This window comes from Bufo bufo, chromosome 4 (assembly GCF_905171765.1).
Source record: "Bufo bufo chromosome 4, aBufBuf1.1, whole genome shotgun sequence".
NCBI lineage: Eukaryota > Metazoa > Chordata > Amphibia > Anura > Bufonidae > Bufo > Bufo bufo.
Genome location: NC_053392.1, coordinates 370,859,989 through 370,876,073, shown reverse-complemented (window position 1 = coordinate 370,876,073; position 16,085 = coordinate 370,859,989). Strand labels below are relative to the sequence as shown.

Below are 16,085 nucleotides of genomic sequence, written 5' to 3'. Positions count from 1 at the left end.
AAATTGTCCGTGGTCACACAATATCCCTGGTTCAGCAATGGCTCCAGCAGTGTAAGGACAGATGATGTGGCCATCCCATAGCTGCTGTACCTGGGGTTGAACTTCGTGCCTTTACCCGTGTAAATGATTGAATTCCAGATGTACCCAGTGGATGACTTGCAGAGCATGTAGGATTTGATGCCAAACCGCGCTCTTTTGGATGCAATGTACTGTATCCAGCTTAGGAGTCCCTTGTAGGCCATCAAACTTTCATCTATGCTGACGTCCCTTTCTGGCACGTAGGTCCGCTGGAAATTGGTCACAATAATTTGCCATACCTCCCAGATTTTGTTTGGGCGCAGGATTCGTGAAGTGGAAATACTTCATGCAGAGGGAAAACTGGTGTTCTGACATCACGGTGCCAAACAATGGAGTGGCCAGTAACTTATTGGTGGTCCAGTACCATTTCTGGAGCGGTTTCCCCATCACCCCCTGAAGAATGAGGAGTCCCAGAAACTGCCTCATGTCCTCTTTGGTCACCGGTTTCCACTTTCTGCTTCTGGAAAAGGTGGCATGCAGCGTAGCGGATTGCTGCTCTTGGTAGCGATTTGTCTCCGTGACAATTTTTTTCAATTGCCTCCTCAGTGAGGAATAATTTCAGGTATGCCAGAGGGCTGTCACTCTCAACATCTACCTTCATCCCAGGTGATCCAGTGAACAGGAATCTTGGGGGGCGCTACCTGGTCCATATCGCAGTCAATAGGCCACCAAGTGCGCACATGGCTGAGGTCAGGTGCAGGATCATCGCCGTTGTCACTTGCCAGATCAGTGTCAGTGTCAGACAACAAATCTCCCCACAACTCACTATCGCTCAGTTCTGCGAGCACCTCCGTGTCACTGTCGCTGTCACTCAACTGGTCCAAAAGCGCTTTTGTAGTAAAGTTGCGCTTTTTTGATGCCATGTTATAAATTTATTTTATGGGCACAAATGACAGTAAAATGGCAGGCAAGGGGCACTGTACAGTCAGATCTGAGGTTATACAGTGTAATCCTCTCAGATTACAATGTATAACCTATTTTATGTGTGTGTGTGTGTGTGTCACTTTTTGTGTTCATATTTATTTGAATTTCCCGCCCAGTTCCGCTCCCATGCGCAGCTGCTGCTCGCAGGGAACAGAACCAGGAAGTCAAATGCGCTCTCGCCAGCGATCACAGCAGGACATCGCTGGCAGAAGGTGAGGGGACTCTTCAATGTTACCCCGAGCGTGATTCGGGGTTACCGCTTCTGGCAGCGAAAATTAACCCCGAGCCACGCTCGGAAATACTGCCAAGGAGGTTAAGAGCTCAGCGGTTAACTAGCAAAACCATTTACAGATTTATTTAACCAATCACTGGCAACAGGAGTCGTCCCAGAAGATTAGAAATTAGCAAATGTTGTGCCCATTCACAAGAAAGGTAATAGGGAGGAATCGGGCAACTATAGGCCAGTAAGCCTGACATCAATAGTGGGGAAATTAATGGAAACCATACTTAAAGGGGTTATCCCACTTTGCGTTTTTATACTTACCTGCTGCCACCGCGCGTTCACTTCCTGGATTCTGGCTGGGGGCGGGCTTCATCTTGATTGAAGTCTTCTCCCGGCTGGGCCGCGCGCTGGACTGAACGCGCACGCTGCCGCGCATGCGCAATGTGACTTATTTCTGGCCAGTATAGTACAGAGCCGGCGTGCGCGTTCGCAGCTCTGTACTATTCTGGCCGGGAAGAAGTCACCGTCGCGCATGCGCGGCAGCGTGCGCGTTCAGGACAGCGAGTGGCCCGGCCGGGAGAAAAGAAGAAGTCTTCTGGGCAAGCGCGACCATCGGGATTTTGCGGAAGAGCGGTGGTCGTAACCAGGGGAGACCGAGTCACAACAATAAGGTAAGTGGGGATGAATTTTCTCCTAATCGGTGGGAATTTGTTAATAAAGTATATTTACAAAAATGATCACTGTCAAATCATTAACAGCTTTAACAGTGATCATTATGATGGGATAACCCCTTTAAGGAGAGGATTGTGGAACATCTAAAATCCCATGGATTGAAAGATGAAAAACAGCATGGGTTTACTTCAGGGAGGTTATGTCAAACTAATCTTATTGATTTTTTTGATTGGGTGACTAAAATAATAGTTGGCGGAGGGGCAGTAGACCTTGCTTATCTAGACTTTAGTAAGGCTTTTGATACTATCCCACATAGAAGGCTTATCAATAAATTGCAGTCTTTGTGCTTGGACTCCCATATTGTTGAATGGATTAGGCAGTGGCTGAGGGACAGACAACAGAGGGTTGTAGTCAATGGAGTATACAGGGAGTGCAGAATTATTAGGCAAGTTGTATTTTTGAGGATTAATTTTATTATTGAACAACAACCATGTTCTCAATGAACCCAAAAAACTCATTAATATCAAAGCTGAATATTTTTGGAAGTAGTTTTTAGTTTGTTTTTAGTTTTAGCTATTTTAGGGGGATATCTGTGTGTGCAGGTGACTATTACTGTGCATAATTATTAGGCAACTTAACAAAAAACAAATATATACCCATTTCAATTATTTATTTTTACCAGTGAAACCAATATAACATCTCAACATTCACAAATATACATTTCTGACATTCAAAAACAAAACAAAAACAAATCAGTGACCAATATAGCCACCTTTCTTTGCAAGGACACTCAAAAGCCTGCCATCCATGGATTCTGTCAGTGTTTTGATCTGTTCATCATCAACATTGCGTGCAGCAGCAACCACAGCCTCCCAGACACTGTTCAGAGAGGTGTACTGTTTTCCCTCCTTGTAAATCTCACATTTGATGATGGACCACAGGTTCTCAATGGGGTTCAGATCAGGTGAACAAGGAGGCCATGTCATTAGATTTTCTTCTTTTATACCCTTTCTTGCCAGCCACGCTGTGGAGTACTTGGACGCGTGTGATGGAGCATTGTCCTGCATGAAAATCATGTTTTTCTTGAAGGATGCAGACTTCTTCCTGTACCACTGCTTGAAGAAGGTGTCTTCCAGAAACTGGCAGTAGGACTGGGAGTTGAGCTTGACTCCATCCTCAACCCGAAAAGGCCCCACAAGCTCATCTTTGATGATACCAGCCCAAACCAGTACTCCACCTCCACCTTGCTGGCGTCTGAGTCGGACTGGAGCTCTCTGCCCTTTACCAATCCATCCATCTGGCCCATCAAGACTCACTCTCATTTCATCAGTCCATAAAACCTTAGAACAATCAGTCTTGAGATATTTCTTGGCCCAGTCTTGACGTTTCAGCTTGTGTGTCTTGTTCAGTGGTGGTCGTCTTTCAGCCTTTCTTACCTTGGCCATGTCTCTGAGTATTGCACACCTTGTGCTTTTGGGCACTCCAGTGATGTTGCAGCTCTGAAATATGGCCAAACTGGTGGCAAGTGGCATCTTGGCAGCTGCACGCTTGACTTTTCTCAGTTCATGGGCAGTTATTTTGCGCCTTGGTTTTTCCACACGCTTCTTGCGACCCTGTTGACTATTTTGAATGAAACACTTGATTGTTCGATGATCACGCTTCAGAAGCTTTGCAATTTTAAGAGTGCTGCATCCCTCTGCAAGATATCTCACTATTTTTGACTTTTCTGAGCCTGTCAAGTCCTTCTTTTGACCCATTTTGCCAAAGGAAAGGAAGTTGCCTAATAATTATGCACACCTAATATAGGGTGTTGATGTCATTAGACCACACCCCTTCTCATTACAGAGATGCACATCACCTAATATGCTTAATTGGTAGTAGGCTTTTGAGCCTATACAGCTTGGAGTAAGACAATATGCATAAAGAGGATGATGTGGTCAAAATACTCATTTGCCTAATAATTCTGCACGCAGTGTATTCAGACCATGGTCTTGTTACCAGTGGGGTACCTCAGGTATCTGTTCTGGGACCCATATTATTTAATATCTTTATTAGTGAAATTACAGAAGACCTCGATGGTAAGGTGTGTCTTTTTTGCTGATGATACAAAGATTTGTAACAGGGTTGATGTTCCTGGAGGGATATACCAAATGGAAAATGATTTAGGAAAACTAGAGGAATGGTCAAAAATCTGGCAACTAAAATTTAATGTTCATAAGTGCAAGATAATGCACCTGGGGCGTAAAAACCCAAGAGCAGAATATAAAATCAGTGATACAGTCCTAACCTCAGTATCTGAGGAAAGGGATTTAGGGGTCATTATTTCAGAAGACTTAAAGGTAGGCAGACAATGTCATAGAGCAGCAGGAAATGCTAGCAGAATGCTTGGGTGTATAAGGAGAGGAATTACCAGTAGAAAGAGGGAGGTGCTCATGCCGCTCTACAAAACACTAGTGAGACCTCATTTGGAGTATTGTGCGCAGTACTGGAGACCATATCTCCAGAAGGATATTGATACTTTGGAGAGAGTTCAGAGAAGAGCTACTAAACTAGTACATGGATTGCAGGACAAAACTTACCAGGAAAGATTAAAGGACCTTAACATGTATAGCTTGGAAGAAAGACGAGACAGAGGGGATATGATAGAAACTTTTAAATACATAAAGGGAATCAACACGGTAAAAGAGGAGAGAATATTTAAAAGAAGAAAAACTGTTAAAAGAGGACATAGTTTTAAATTAGAGGGGCAAAGGTTTAAAGGTAATTTCAGGAAGTATTACTTTACTGAGAGAGTAGTGGATGCATGGAATAGCCTTCCTGCAGAAGTGGTAGCTGCAAATACAGTGAAGGAGTTTAAGCATGCATGGGATAGGCATAAGGCAATCCTTCATATAAGATAGGGCCAGGGGCTATTCATAGTATTCAGTATATTGGGCAGACTAGATGGGCCAAATGGTTCTTATCTGCCAACACATTCTATGTTTCAATGATTGCTCCATGTAAATGCAGTCCCATCTCTGCGGATAAGCAGGCAATTATAGTTCATTCCTGATAATTGCCTGAAACAATGGTTCGTGTAAAAGGACCTGATGTCACACAGCCTGCGCAGGTGAATGCAGTGTGTGAGCTGGCAGGAAAAGCAGCTGAGACTTCTCACTTACAGGTGTCTTTACAGGAGATGTTAAGAAAGTCATTGCTGAAATTAGTCTCCGAGAGGTAACTTTGGCATGGCTGAATTCAGAGATCCCAAGCTAACCTGTTTATGAGGAGGCATAAGGGTGCAATCCCATGGTGTGGCTGGAAACTAAGAGTGTGCAGCCATTGGTTGATGTGTGTGGGCGTGGCTTGACAACTGTAGGGTCACACCCTAAAAATAAAACATGGGCTACTCCAAGAACCTGAGGCTGAAAAAATGAAGTGGTTACTGAAAAACGAACAAATGAGGGTATTAATTTAATGTTGTTGTCTATTTTTTTCTATTGATGGCCTATCCTCAGGATAGGTCATCAATATTAGATTGGCAGGGGCTAACTCCCGACACCTCTGCCAATCAGCCGTTTGAAGAAAAAGCAGTGCTCGTATGAGCGCTGTGTTCTCTTCTCTGTTTAGCAGGTTTAATTACAATTATGACATCCCCATGCACTACTATGGAACGGCTCCGTTCTATTCACTTGAACAGACAGGAGCCACCCCATAGAAGTGAATCGGGATGCTATAGTTGTAATGACACTGCTCACCGCTGCAGTTGCCACAGTGAGCAAGTAAACAGAGCAGAGAAGGCAACTTCGTAGGAGCACGCCTTCTCTTCAAACAGCTGGTTGGTGGGAGTGATGGGAGTCGCTTCCCCCCCCCTGCTGATATGATATTGATGACCTATTCTGAGGATAGGTTATCAATAGAGTTGAGCGAACACCTGGATGTTCGGGTTCGAGAAGTTCGGCCGAACTTCCCGGAAATGTTCGGGTTCGGGATCCGAACCCGATCCGAACTTCGTCCCGAACCCGAACCCCATTGAAGTCAATGGGGACCCGAACTTTTGGGCACTAAAAAGGCTGTAAAACAGCCCAGGAAAGAGCTAGAGGGCTGCAAAAGGCAGCAACATGTAGGTAAATCCCCTGCAAACAAATGTGGATAGGGAAATGAATTAAAATTAAAAAAATAAAAATGAACCAATATCAATTGGACAGAGGTCCCATAGCAGAGAATCTTGCTTCACGTCAGCAGAGAATCAGTCTCTTCATGCCATAGCAAAGAATCTGGCTTCATGTCAGCAGAGAATCAGGCTTCACGTCACCCACCACTGGAACAGGCCACTGTCACACATTTAGGCCCAGGCACCCAGGCAGAGGAGAGAGGTCCCGTAACAGAGAATCTGGCTTTATGTCAGCGCAGAATCTGTCTTCATGTCATAGCAGAGAATCAGGCTTCACGTCACCCACCACTGGAACAGGCCACTGTCACACATTTAGACCCAGGCACCCAGGCAGAAGAGAGAGGTCCCATAACAGAGAATCTGGCCTTATGTCAGCGCAGAATCTGGCCTTATGTCAGCGCAGAATCTATCTTCATGTCATAGCAGAGAATCAGGCATCACGTCACCCACCACTGGAACAGGCCACTGTCACACATTTAGGCCCAGGCAGAGGAGAGAGGTCCCGTAACAGAGAATCTGGCCTTATGTCAGCGCAGAATCTGTATTCATGTCATAGCAGAGAATCAGGCTTCACGTCACCCACCACTGGAACAGGCCACTGTCACACATTTAGGCCCAGGCACCCAGGCAGAGGAGAGAGGTCCCGTAACAGAGAATCTGGCCTTATGTCAGCGCAGAATCTGTCTTCATGTCATAGCAGAGAATCAGGCTTCACGTCACCCACCACTGGAACAGGCCACTGTCACACATTTAGGCCCAGGCAGAGGAGAGAGGTCCCGTAACAGAGAATCTGGCCTTATGTCAGCGCAGAATCTGTCTTCATGTCATAGCAGAGAATCAGGCTTCACGTCACCCACCACTAGAACAGGCCACTGTCACACATTTAGACCCAGGCAGAGGAGAGAGGTCCCGTAACAGAGAATCTGGCCTTATGTCAGCGCAGAATCTGTATTCATGTCATAGCAGAGAATCAGGCTTCACGTCACCCACCACTGGAACAGGCCACTGTCACACATTTAGGCCCAGGCACCCAGGCAGAGGAGAGAGGTCCTGTAACAGAGAATCTGGCCTTATGTCAGCGCAGAATCTGTCTTCATGTCATAGCAGAGAATCAGGCTTCACGTCACCCACCACTGGAACAGGCCACTGTCACACATTTAGGCCCAGGCACCCAGGCAGAGGAGAGAGGTCCCATAACAGAGAATCTGGCCTTATGTCAGCGCAGAATCTGGCCTTATGTCAGTGCAGAATCTGTCTTCATGTCATAGCAGAGAATCAGGCTTCACGTCACCCACCACTAGAACAGGCCACTGTCACACATTTAGGCCCAGGCAGAGGAGAGAGGTCCCGTAACAGAGAATCTGGCCTTATGTCAGCGCAGAATCTGTCTTCATGTCATAGCAGAGAATCAGGCTTCACGTCACCCACCACTGGAACAGGCCACTGTCACACATTTAGGCCCAGGCACCAAGTCAGTGGTGTAGTACAGTCGATATGAACCACATGAAGTTTCACCAAATATCCAGTCTGCAGGTTTGCAATAGGGTCATACCAATATACAGGAGCTGCAGCAATGATCACTTGTTAAATATAGTTCCATATATTCATAAGCTGTTAGCAGAGAGTCAGGACATGCTAAATAAACCTCTTCAAATGTGCTATTAGATAACTGAGGAAAGTTTTAACAGACAGAGTCTTTACAGTGGACTCTTCCAGAAAGCCCCCTGTGTATTCTGCTACTTGGTTTGGTCTCCTCAGTGCAGACATTTACTGTGAAGGAGGTAGGATCTCTGTCTAAGTTCTCTAAAGCTAAAGTTCATTTATCTATTGTAAAAAGTTATAATATATACCCATAATAGTTCTGTAGAATGTAAAGAGGTGACTGTATGTTTTTTAGCAGCCTTTAAACCCTGCAGCACATGCTAGGCTGAGTAGATGATGTACAGTTAAAGAGACATGTGTTCTTCCTAAAATGGCTGCAAGACATGCTGTATTCCAGGTCACCCTGCTGCAATATCTTTGTAAATGATTTTCTCTTGTTCATTTTTCTGTATGCTTTGTTATATCCTGTAACATGTATGTGGGAATGTAATATAATGACTTCCTGTTATGATATAGGTGGGCTGGTGACCTGGCTGTATACCACATAGTGGCAGTGTTTCCCTGTTGTAGTACAGGCTCCAGCCAAGTGCACTACACCTCAATAAAGCTTTAAACCACAGAAGACCTGAGTGTCGTCCCTTAGAGTCCACTTAGAGTTTATGCCTGGAGGAGCTGGTGACCGAGTGAGTGTGAAAGCTGGAGGTGTCGCAGATGGTGCAAGGAAAAGAGGGTTACATTTGGTGCCGTGACTCGGATGTCATCATTCTGCTCAAAGTGACCAGTGAAGATACCTAAAATCACCAGTGTGCGAGTTCTGAGGTGATTGCGCCACGGCGGAGCTGCTAGGCGGCAGATTGACCTTATTAGCGGTTTATATCCTCTCAGGAAAAGAAGATGAGTGGACGAGCCAGAGCCCGCGGAAGAGCACGTGCCAGGGGGCAGCCCAGCCAAGGACAGCCTGGACAGGAGCAAGAGGCTCAAGAACCTAGACGCATTGAAAGACCCCAGCAGCCACCAGCCGAGCCTTTGATTGTGGGAAGAGGGCGCCAGAGAGGCCCGCCAGTAGTGGAGAGACCTCCGACTGATGTTCTGCAGCTTTCAGCTGGATTTCAGGACATATCCCTCGGAGAACGGGGTGGCCGCAGGCGTGACTTCCATGACCTTGGAGTGAACACCCGGCAGACCATTGAATAGAAATGTGAGACCTGTTTTTTTTTTGCACTGTGTGACAGGTTAAGGCTTAATCACAGAATCAGACTTCTATCTGCACGGTAGCGTGTGTCTTAGGTTTTTCTGAATGACACTATCAGTACCTTCAATGTAAGATATCCTTTTTGGGATAGATTTCAAGTAGGCCTCAAATACCAGAAACTAGTTATTTTGAGAATGGCAAATTTGGGAATGCTTTTTCAACCCAGAACAAAAAGTCTGCTTTGACGGTCACTACAAATAACTTGACCAGCTAAAACTGTGCAGATTTGGTTGAATAGAGATGTGAGACCTGGTTTTTTTTACGCTGTGTGACAGTTATAGGTTTAATCACAGAATGACACTTCTATCAGCACGCTAGCGTGTGTCTTAGGTTTTTTTGAATGACACTATCAATAACTTCAATGTAAGATTTTCTTTTTGGGATAGATTTCAAGTAGGCCTGAAATACCACAAACTAGTTATTTTCAGAATGGCAAATTTGGGAATTCTTTTTCAGCCCAGAACAAAAAGTCTGCTTTGACGGTCCCTACAAATAACTTGACCAGCTAAAACTGTGCAGATTTGGTTGAATAGAAATGTCAGGTCTATTTTTTAGGCGCTGGGTGACAGGCTCAACTTGCCCCTGATGTAATATATGGCCAAAAAATAACCACACTGTTGATGGTTAAATGCACTTGGGTGACACAGGCTCAGCCTGCAGCTGATGTAGTATATGGCCAAAAAATAACCAGACTGTTGATGATTAAATGCACTTCGGTGACACAGGCTCAGCCTGCAGCTGATGTAGGATATAGCACAAAATAACCACACTATCGATGGTTAAATACACTTGGTGATAGCTCGTGCTGGCGCACCACAAGTCACAAAATGGCCGCCGATCACCCCAGAAAAAAAGTGATCTAAAAACGCTCTGGGCAGCCTCAAAAAAGTGAGCAAGTCAATAATAGCACTTCAATGATCCACAGCTGCAGATCGATCACAGAATGAAGTCTTTTGGAGGAGTTAATCTGCCTAATCTCGCCCTAACATCGCAGCTGCAACCTCTCCCTATGCTTGAATCAGCAGAGTGACGTGCAGCGCTACGTGACCCAAGCTTATATAGAGGCTGGGTCACATGCTGCACTGGCCAATCACAGCCATGCCAATAGTAGGCAAGGCTGTGATGGCCTCTTGGGGCAAGTAGCATGACGCTTGTTGATTGGCTGCTTTGCAGCCTTTCAAAAAGCGCCAAGAAAGCGCCGAACATCGAACCCGAACCCGGACTTTTACGAAAATGTTCGGGTTCGGGTCCGTGTCACGGACACCCCAAAATTCGGTACGAACCCGAACTATACAGTTCGGGTTCGCTCATCCCTAGTTATCAACAGAAAAAAATGGACAACCCCTTTAAGTGTACCCCTAGAGGTCATGGTTGATAATCACAAAAGTGATGTAAGTGATGCATATGCTGTGTCTGATGACAACTTAGAAAGTGAGGTTGTTATGCCAGATTCCGGTGAAACTAATGTGGTTGATAGTGGCAACCAGACATTTACTGTCCCTGTGGATAACCACGAGTACCTGAAGTGATGAGTGTCAAGCCTATAAGCTTTATGTGCGAGGCAAAAATATCTGGTAGTGACCATATGCTGGAAGGGTGTAAAGAACCTGTGACATCTTTGGAGAGCCCTGATAGTGACTCCATATGAAGCAGGTGTTACTGACGAAGAGAAATTGGGTTCTCGTTCTCTCTTCAAGAATGACAAGGAGTGTGATGAACTATGCACAACAGTGGACCTTGGGTGAGGTGTGTGGTGTAGAACACCTTGAGTCGAGCAGTGATATGCTGTTGGATGTAGAGGATCATGGTAGTGTGAATGAAACCCCAGTGAACACACATAACCTCTTGGATGATGGAGAAGTCAGCGAGCTGTGTGTACTGGTGACTGTGGCCTGAGTGACTAATGAACTCCCCGGTAATGAGCCAGAAAAAATTCGGAAAATATCTCTACAGTTTGCAGTTGTCTGCAGTAACTTGGAGTACAACCATGATAAATACGTTTATGCAGTAGAAATGTTGCCCACCTGCAGATCATACTTATGATATAGTTGGTATGAATGGTGACTTGTGTTTTGGGGAACTGGGAGCTAGACCTAGGCCCTCTTAGTGAGGGACAAACTGATGTGTAGGTAGTGGCTAGACGGCCCAGGGTTAATTTAGTACCCTGTATTGGGAATGCACACTGTCTTACTGTGACAAGAGAAAATAAAACTGTGACCAGTTGTACCCCATCCATGCTGAAGTGACATTTTCTTAGTGTGCCAAATGTTTAGGCCAAGAAGACAAGAATCCCATGAGTTAAGAGACTCCATAGTTGTCACAAATTGATCAATACCAACACAGAAAGGTAGTTTCCGGTTATTACATTACAGTCAGGATATACTGTATATTGCAAAAAGAAATCAGAGTGTACAATACAATTCAATACTACAGTACATGGATTCAAACAAGAAAGCTGAAAATTTTCACACACTTGAATAAACTTATATAGTTACATACTGTAGTTAATATGGTTGAAAAAAAGACATAAGTCCATCAAGTTCAACCAAGGGATGGTTGGGGACACGAATCCCTGAAAGGAAGTGAGACTCTAATTTCTACACATTTTCATAAACATTTATGTAATTTACGTTTAACAATTCTAAACCCTGTCCACTGTTCCTGCTGTGACCACGTCCTGAGGAAGTCTATTCCACAGATTCACAGTTCTTACAGTAAAGAAGCTTTGACGCTTCTGGAGACTGAACTTTCTCTTCTCCAGTCGGAGGCAGTGCCCCCTTGTCTTTTGAGGGCATTTTATATGGAACAGTTTTTCACCATATTTTTTGTATAGCCCATTTATATATTTGTATGGGTTAATCATGTCTCCCATTAGTCGTCTCTTCTCAAGACTAAATACATTTTAATTATTTTAATATTTCCTCATAACTAAGACCCACCATGCCCCTTATAAGTTTAGTCACTCTCCTTTGTACTTTTTCCAGTTCCAAAGCATCCTTTCTATGGACTGGTGCTCAGAACTGAGCTACATATTCCAGATGAGGCCGACCCAACGCTTTGTGGTATCCCTGCCCCACTAGTCCGTGCCTTGTTTAATGCATGACAATATCCTGGTAGCCTTAGAAGCAGCTGATTGACATTGCATGCTGTTATTTAATATATGATCTACAAGTGACACTCCCAGTGTTACATCCCCTAGGACATACAGAATCTCACAAAAGTGAGTACACCCCTCACATTTTTATAATTTTTTTAAATATCTTTTCATGGGACAACACTGAAGATATGACACTTTGATACAATGGAAAGTAATCAGTGTACAGCTTGTTTAACAGTGTAAATTTGGTGTGCCCTCAAAATAACTCACCACATGGCCATTAATGTCTAAACCGCTGGCAGCAAAAGTGAGTACATCTCTAAGAGAAAAAGTCCAAATTGTGCCCAATTAGCCATTTTCCCTCTCCGGTTTCATGTGACTCATTAGTGTTACAAGGTCTCATGTGTGAATGGGGAGCAGGTGTGTTCAATTTGGTGTTATTACTTTCACACTCTCTCATACTTGTCACTGGAAATTCAACATGGCACCTCATGGCAAAGAGCTCTCTGAGGATCTGATAAGAATTGTTGCTCCCCCCAAAAAATGGCCTAGGCTATAAAAAAATTGCCAACACCCTGAAACTGAGCTGTAGCACGGTCGCCAAGACCATACAGCAGTTTATCAAGACAGGTTCCACTCAGAACAGGCCTCGCCATGGTCAACCAAATAAGTTGAGTGCACATGCTCAGCGTCATATTCAAAGGTTGTCTTTTCAAAATAGATGTATGAGTGCTGCCAGCATTGCTGCAGAAGTGGTAGAGGGTCAGCCTGTCAGTGCTCAGACCATACACCGCACACTGCATCAAATTGGTCTGCATGGCTGTCGTCCAAGAAGGAAGCCTCTTCTAAAGATGATGCACAAGAAAGCCTGCAAACAGTTTGCTGAAGACAAGCAGACTAAGGACATGGATTACTGGAACCATGCCCTGTGGTCTGATGAGACCAAGATAAACTTATTTGGTTCAGATGGTGTAAAGCGTGTGTGGCAGCAACCAGGTAAGGATTACAAAGACGAGTGTGTCTTGCCTACAGTTAAGCATGGTGGTGGGAGTGTCATGGTTTGGGGCTGCATGAGTGCTGCTGGCTGTGGGGAGCTACAGTTCATTGAGGCAGCCATAAATGCCAACATGTACTGTGATATACTGAAGCAGAGCATGATCCCCTCCCTTTGGAAACTAGGCCGCAGGGCAGTATTCCAACATAACGACCCCAAACACACCTCCAAGACGACCACTGCATTGCTAAAGAAACTGAGGGTAAAGGTGCTGGACTGGCCAAGCATGTCTCCAGATCTAAACCCTATTTAGCATCTGTGAGGCATGCTCAAATGGAAGGTAGGGGAGCGCAAGGTCTCTAACATCCACCAGCTCTGTGATGTCATGGAGGAGTGGAAGAGGATTTGAGTGACAACCTGTGAAGCTCTAGTGAACTCCATGCCCCAGAGAGTTTAGACAGTGCTGGAAAATAATGGTGGCCACACAGAATATTGAGACTTTGGACACAATTTGGCCATTTTCACTTAGGCTACTTTCACACTCGCGTTTGGTGCTGATCCTTCATGGATCTGCACAAACGCTTCCGTTCAGATAATACAACCGCATGCATCCGTTCAGAACACATCCGTTTGTATTATCTGGAACATAGCCAAAACGGATCCATCTTGAAGACCATTGAAAGTCAATGGGGGACGGATACGTTTTCTATTGTGCCAGATTGTGTCAGTGAAAACGGATCCGTCCCCATTGACTTACATTGTGTGTCAGGATCCTTTTGCCTCCGCATCATCAGGCAGACACCAAAATGCTGCAAGCAGCGTTTTGGTGTCCGCCTCCAGAGCGGAACGGAGACAAACTAATGCATTCTGAGCGGATCCTTATCCATTCTGAATGCATTAGGGCAAAACTGATCTGTTTTGGACCGCTTGTGAGAGCCCTGAAACGGATCTAACAAACGGAAACCAAAATGCCAGTGTGAAAGTAGCCGAGTGTACTCACTTTTGTTGCCAGCAGTTTAGACATTATTGTCTGTGTGTTGTTATTTTGAGGGCACATCAAATTTACAGTTATACAAGCTGTACGCTGACTACTTTACATTGTATCAAAGTGTCATATCTTGAGTGTTTTCCCATGAAAAGATATAATAAAATATTTGCAAAAATGTGAGGGGTGTGCTAATTTTTGGGAGATACTGTATGATGCATTACTACCGAGATGCATAACTTTACATTTATCCACATTGAACCTCATTTGCCGAGTTCATGCCCAATTACTTGTTGGTTTGTCTTTTTTTTTTTTTTTAACCTTTTAACTATGTAACTATGTAAGTATTTAAAAAGGAATAAGTAACAAATGGCAACATCGACATGTAAGTACAGACTACAACATTTTCCTCCACTGCACATTTTCAGGTTGCCTTGTCCAACTGAAACTCTGGACACAACAATGATGTGATCAGCATTGAGGTGGTAGAAGTTGTGGTCTGACTGTGTAGTGATGGATTCATAAATACGCGGACGTCAGACTCGTCAAGCGCTGCAAGTAATAAAGTGTAAGCTCACCAAAAGTGAAAACTTTTTACACGTAAATGAACAAAGTTTAGTTCAGCAGGCCTGTAATGTTTTCATGCCTCTCTCAAGGAGGTCAACAGGATCTAGATGACAGAGTCGCCTTAAAACATTCCTCACAATAGACAAAATATATACTAAAAGTGGCTACATGAACATTTATTCCTACAGTATATTTCTTTTCACTGGTTATCTACGACTATTGTAAACTTTCCCAGTTACTTACCTTCATCAAGTTTTATCCTGAGGTATGAAATGAGGCAAAGCAGCAGCAAAGCAACAGGTAGAAAAATCCCACCAAATATTAATGTAATAGGCAGCTCCCTGACAAACACAGATATTATGTGTCCCATGGTTATCTGTGTAGAAGAAGCAGGACTCGGTGGTGCTTGCCCCGTCGTTCTGCCTGTTATGAGGATAGCTTACTAGAATGTGTTTGCCAATTTCTTAAACTGGCCTTTGGTCCCACAATTGAAGCCTTGTATTAGGACTTTGTACTATTTGTCCTGTGATTTGTAAGAGGATTGAAGCAAAGTTGTAAAATAACTAGACTGAACTTCTCAGCAAATCTACGGATGATTACTTCATTTATTATGTTTTTGTCATGTTATTCAGTTTTTAATCAGTAACTGCAGTTTACTCAATACATATGATGACCTGTAAATTAGTCTTGTTGCATAACACATAAAGAGTTTGTGTTTCAGTTTACCAGTGTAGGTTAGAGAAAATGAGTGGTGGTTGCTATAGACAGCAAAACCCTCTTTCTTTAAAACTTAACCCACCCAGCTTTTCAGAAATAACATGTTTCTTGACTCTGTTAGGCTACATCCACTTCTGCAGTTGTAATTTCAGTATTCTGTTCTAGCATTAGAACAGATACCAGAATTGTCATATCTGGCATATGCCACACACCTCCGGTTCCTGATGACCCCATTCACTATATTCGGGTCCACTGGGTTTCTGGCATGAAAACTGAATACCAGAATTACATCCACGGATGTAGACGTAGCGTTACCTGCAGACATGCCTGTCATGATCTTTAACCCACCTGATAACTGCATATGTAGCCAGCTTCATGTGTATACAGTATGGCCACTTTCACAGGGTGTTTTTTCATCATTTGTAACCCAAAACCAGGAGTGGATCAAAAAAAGCAAAAGAGGCACAAATATTTCTATTGTACTTTTTGCCTGTAGGTCCCACTCTTGATTCTGGTTTACAAATACTGATGTAAAATACTGACCAAATACTAACCATGTGAAAAATACCTAAATGTGGTATTTATATAGTATGCATCAGGGAATAATCTGGAACATTGATTATAGGTAAATTGTAAATGTAGCATAGTATATAAGGCCGGAAAAATACATTTGTCCATCTAGTTCGGCCTGTTATCCTGCAAGTTGATCCAGAGGAAGGCAAAAAAAACCTGTGAGGTAGAAGCCAATTTTCCCCACTTAAAGGGGGAAAAATTCCTTCCCGACTCCAATCAGGCAATCAGAATAACTGAAAAAAAGGTAT

The 16,085-nt window shown here is 44.0% G+C and overlaps 1 protein-coding gene across 1 annotated transcript in view; it reads right to left on the bottom strand.

The window, feature by feature from the left end:
- The window catches only part of SMLR1 (small leucine rich protein 1), a 28,198-nt gene extending 13,188 nt beyond the window's left edge, over nt 1-15,010 (bottom strand). The window contains exon 1 of the mRNA XM_040429130.1: nt 14,791-15,010. Coding sequence (XP_040285064.1) covers nt 14,791-14,917 — 127 coding nt within the window. The 5' untranslated portion in view covers nt 14,918-15,010. The remainder of the gene's footprint in view (nt 1-14,790) is intronic.
- Between the last annotated feature and the right edge of the window lie 1,075 nt (nt 15,011-16,085).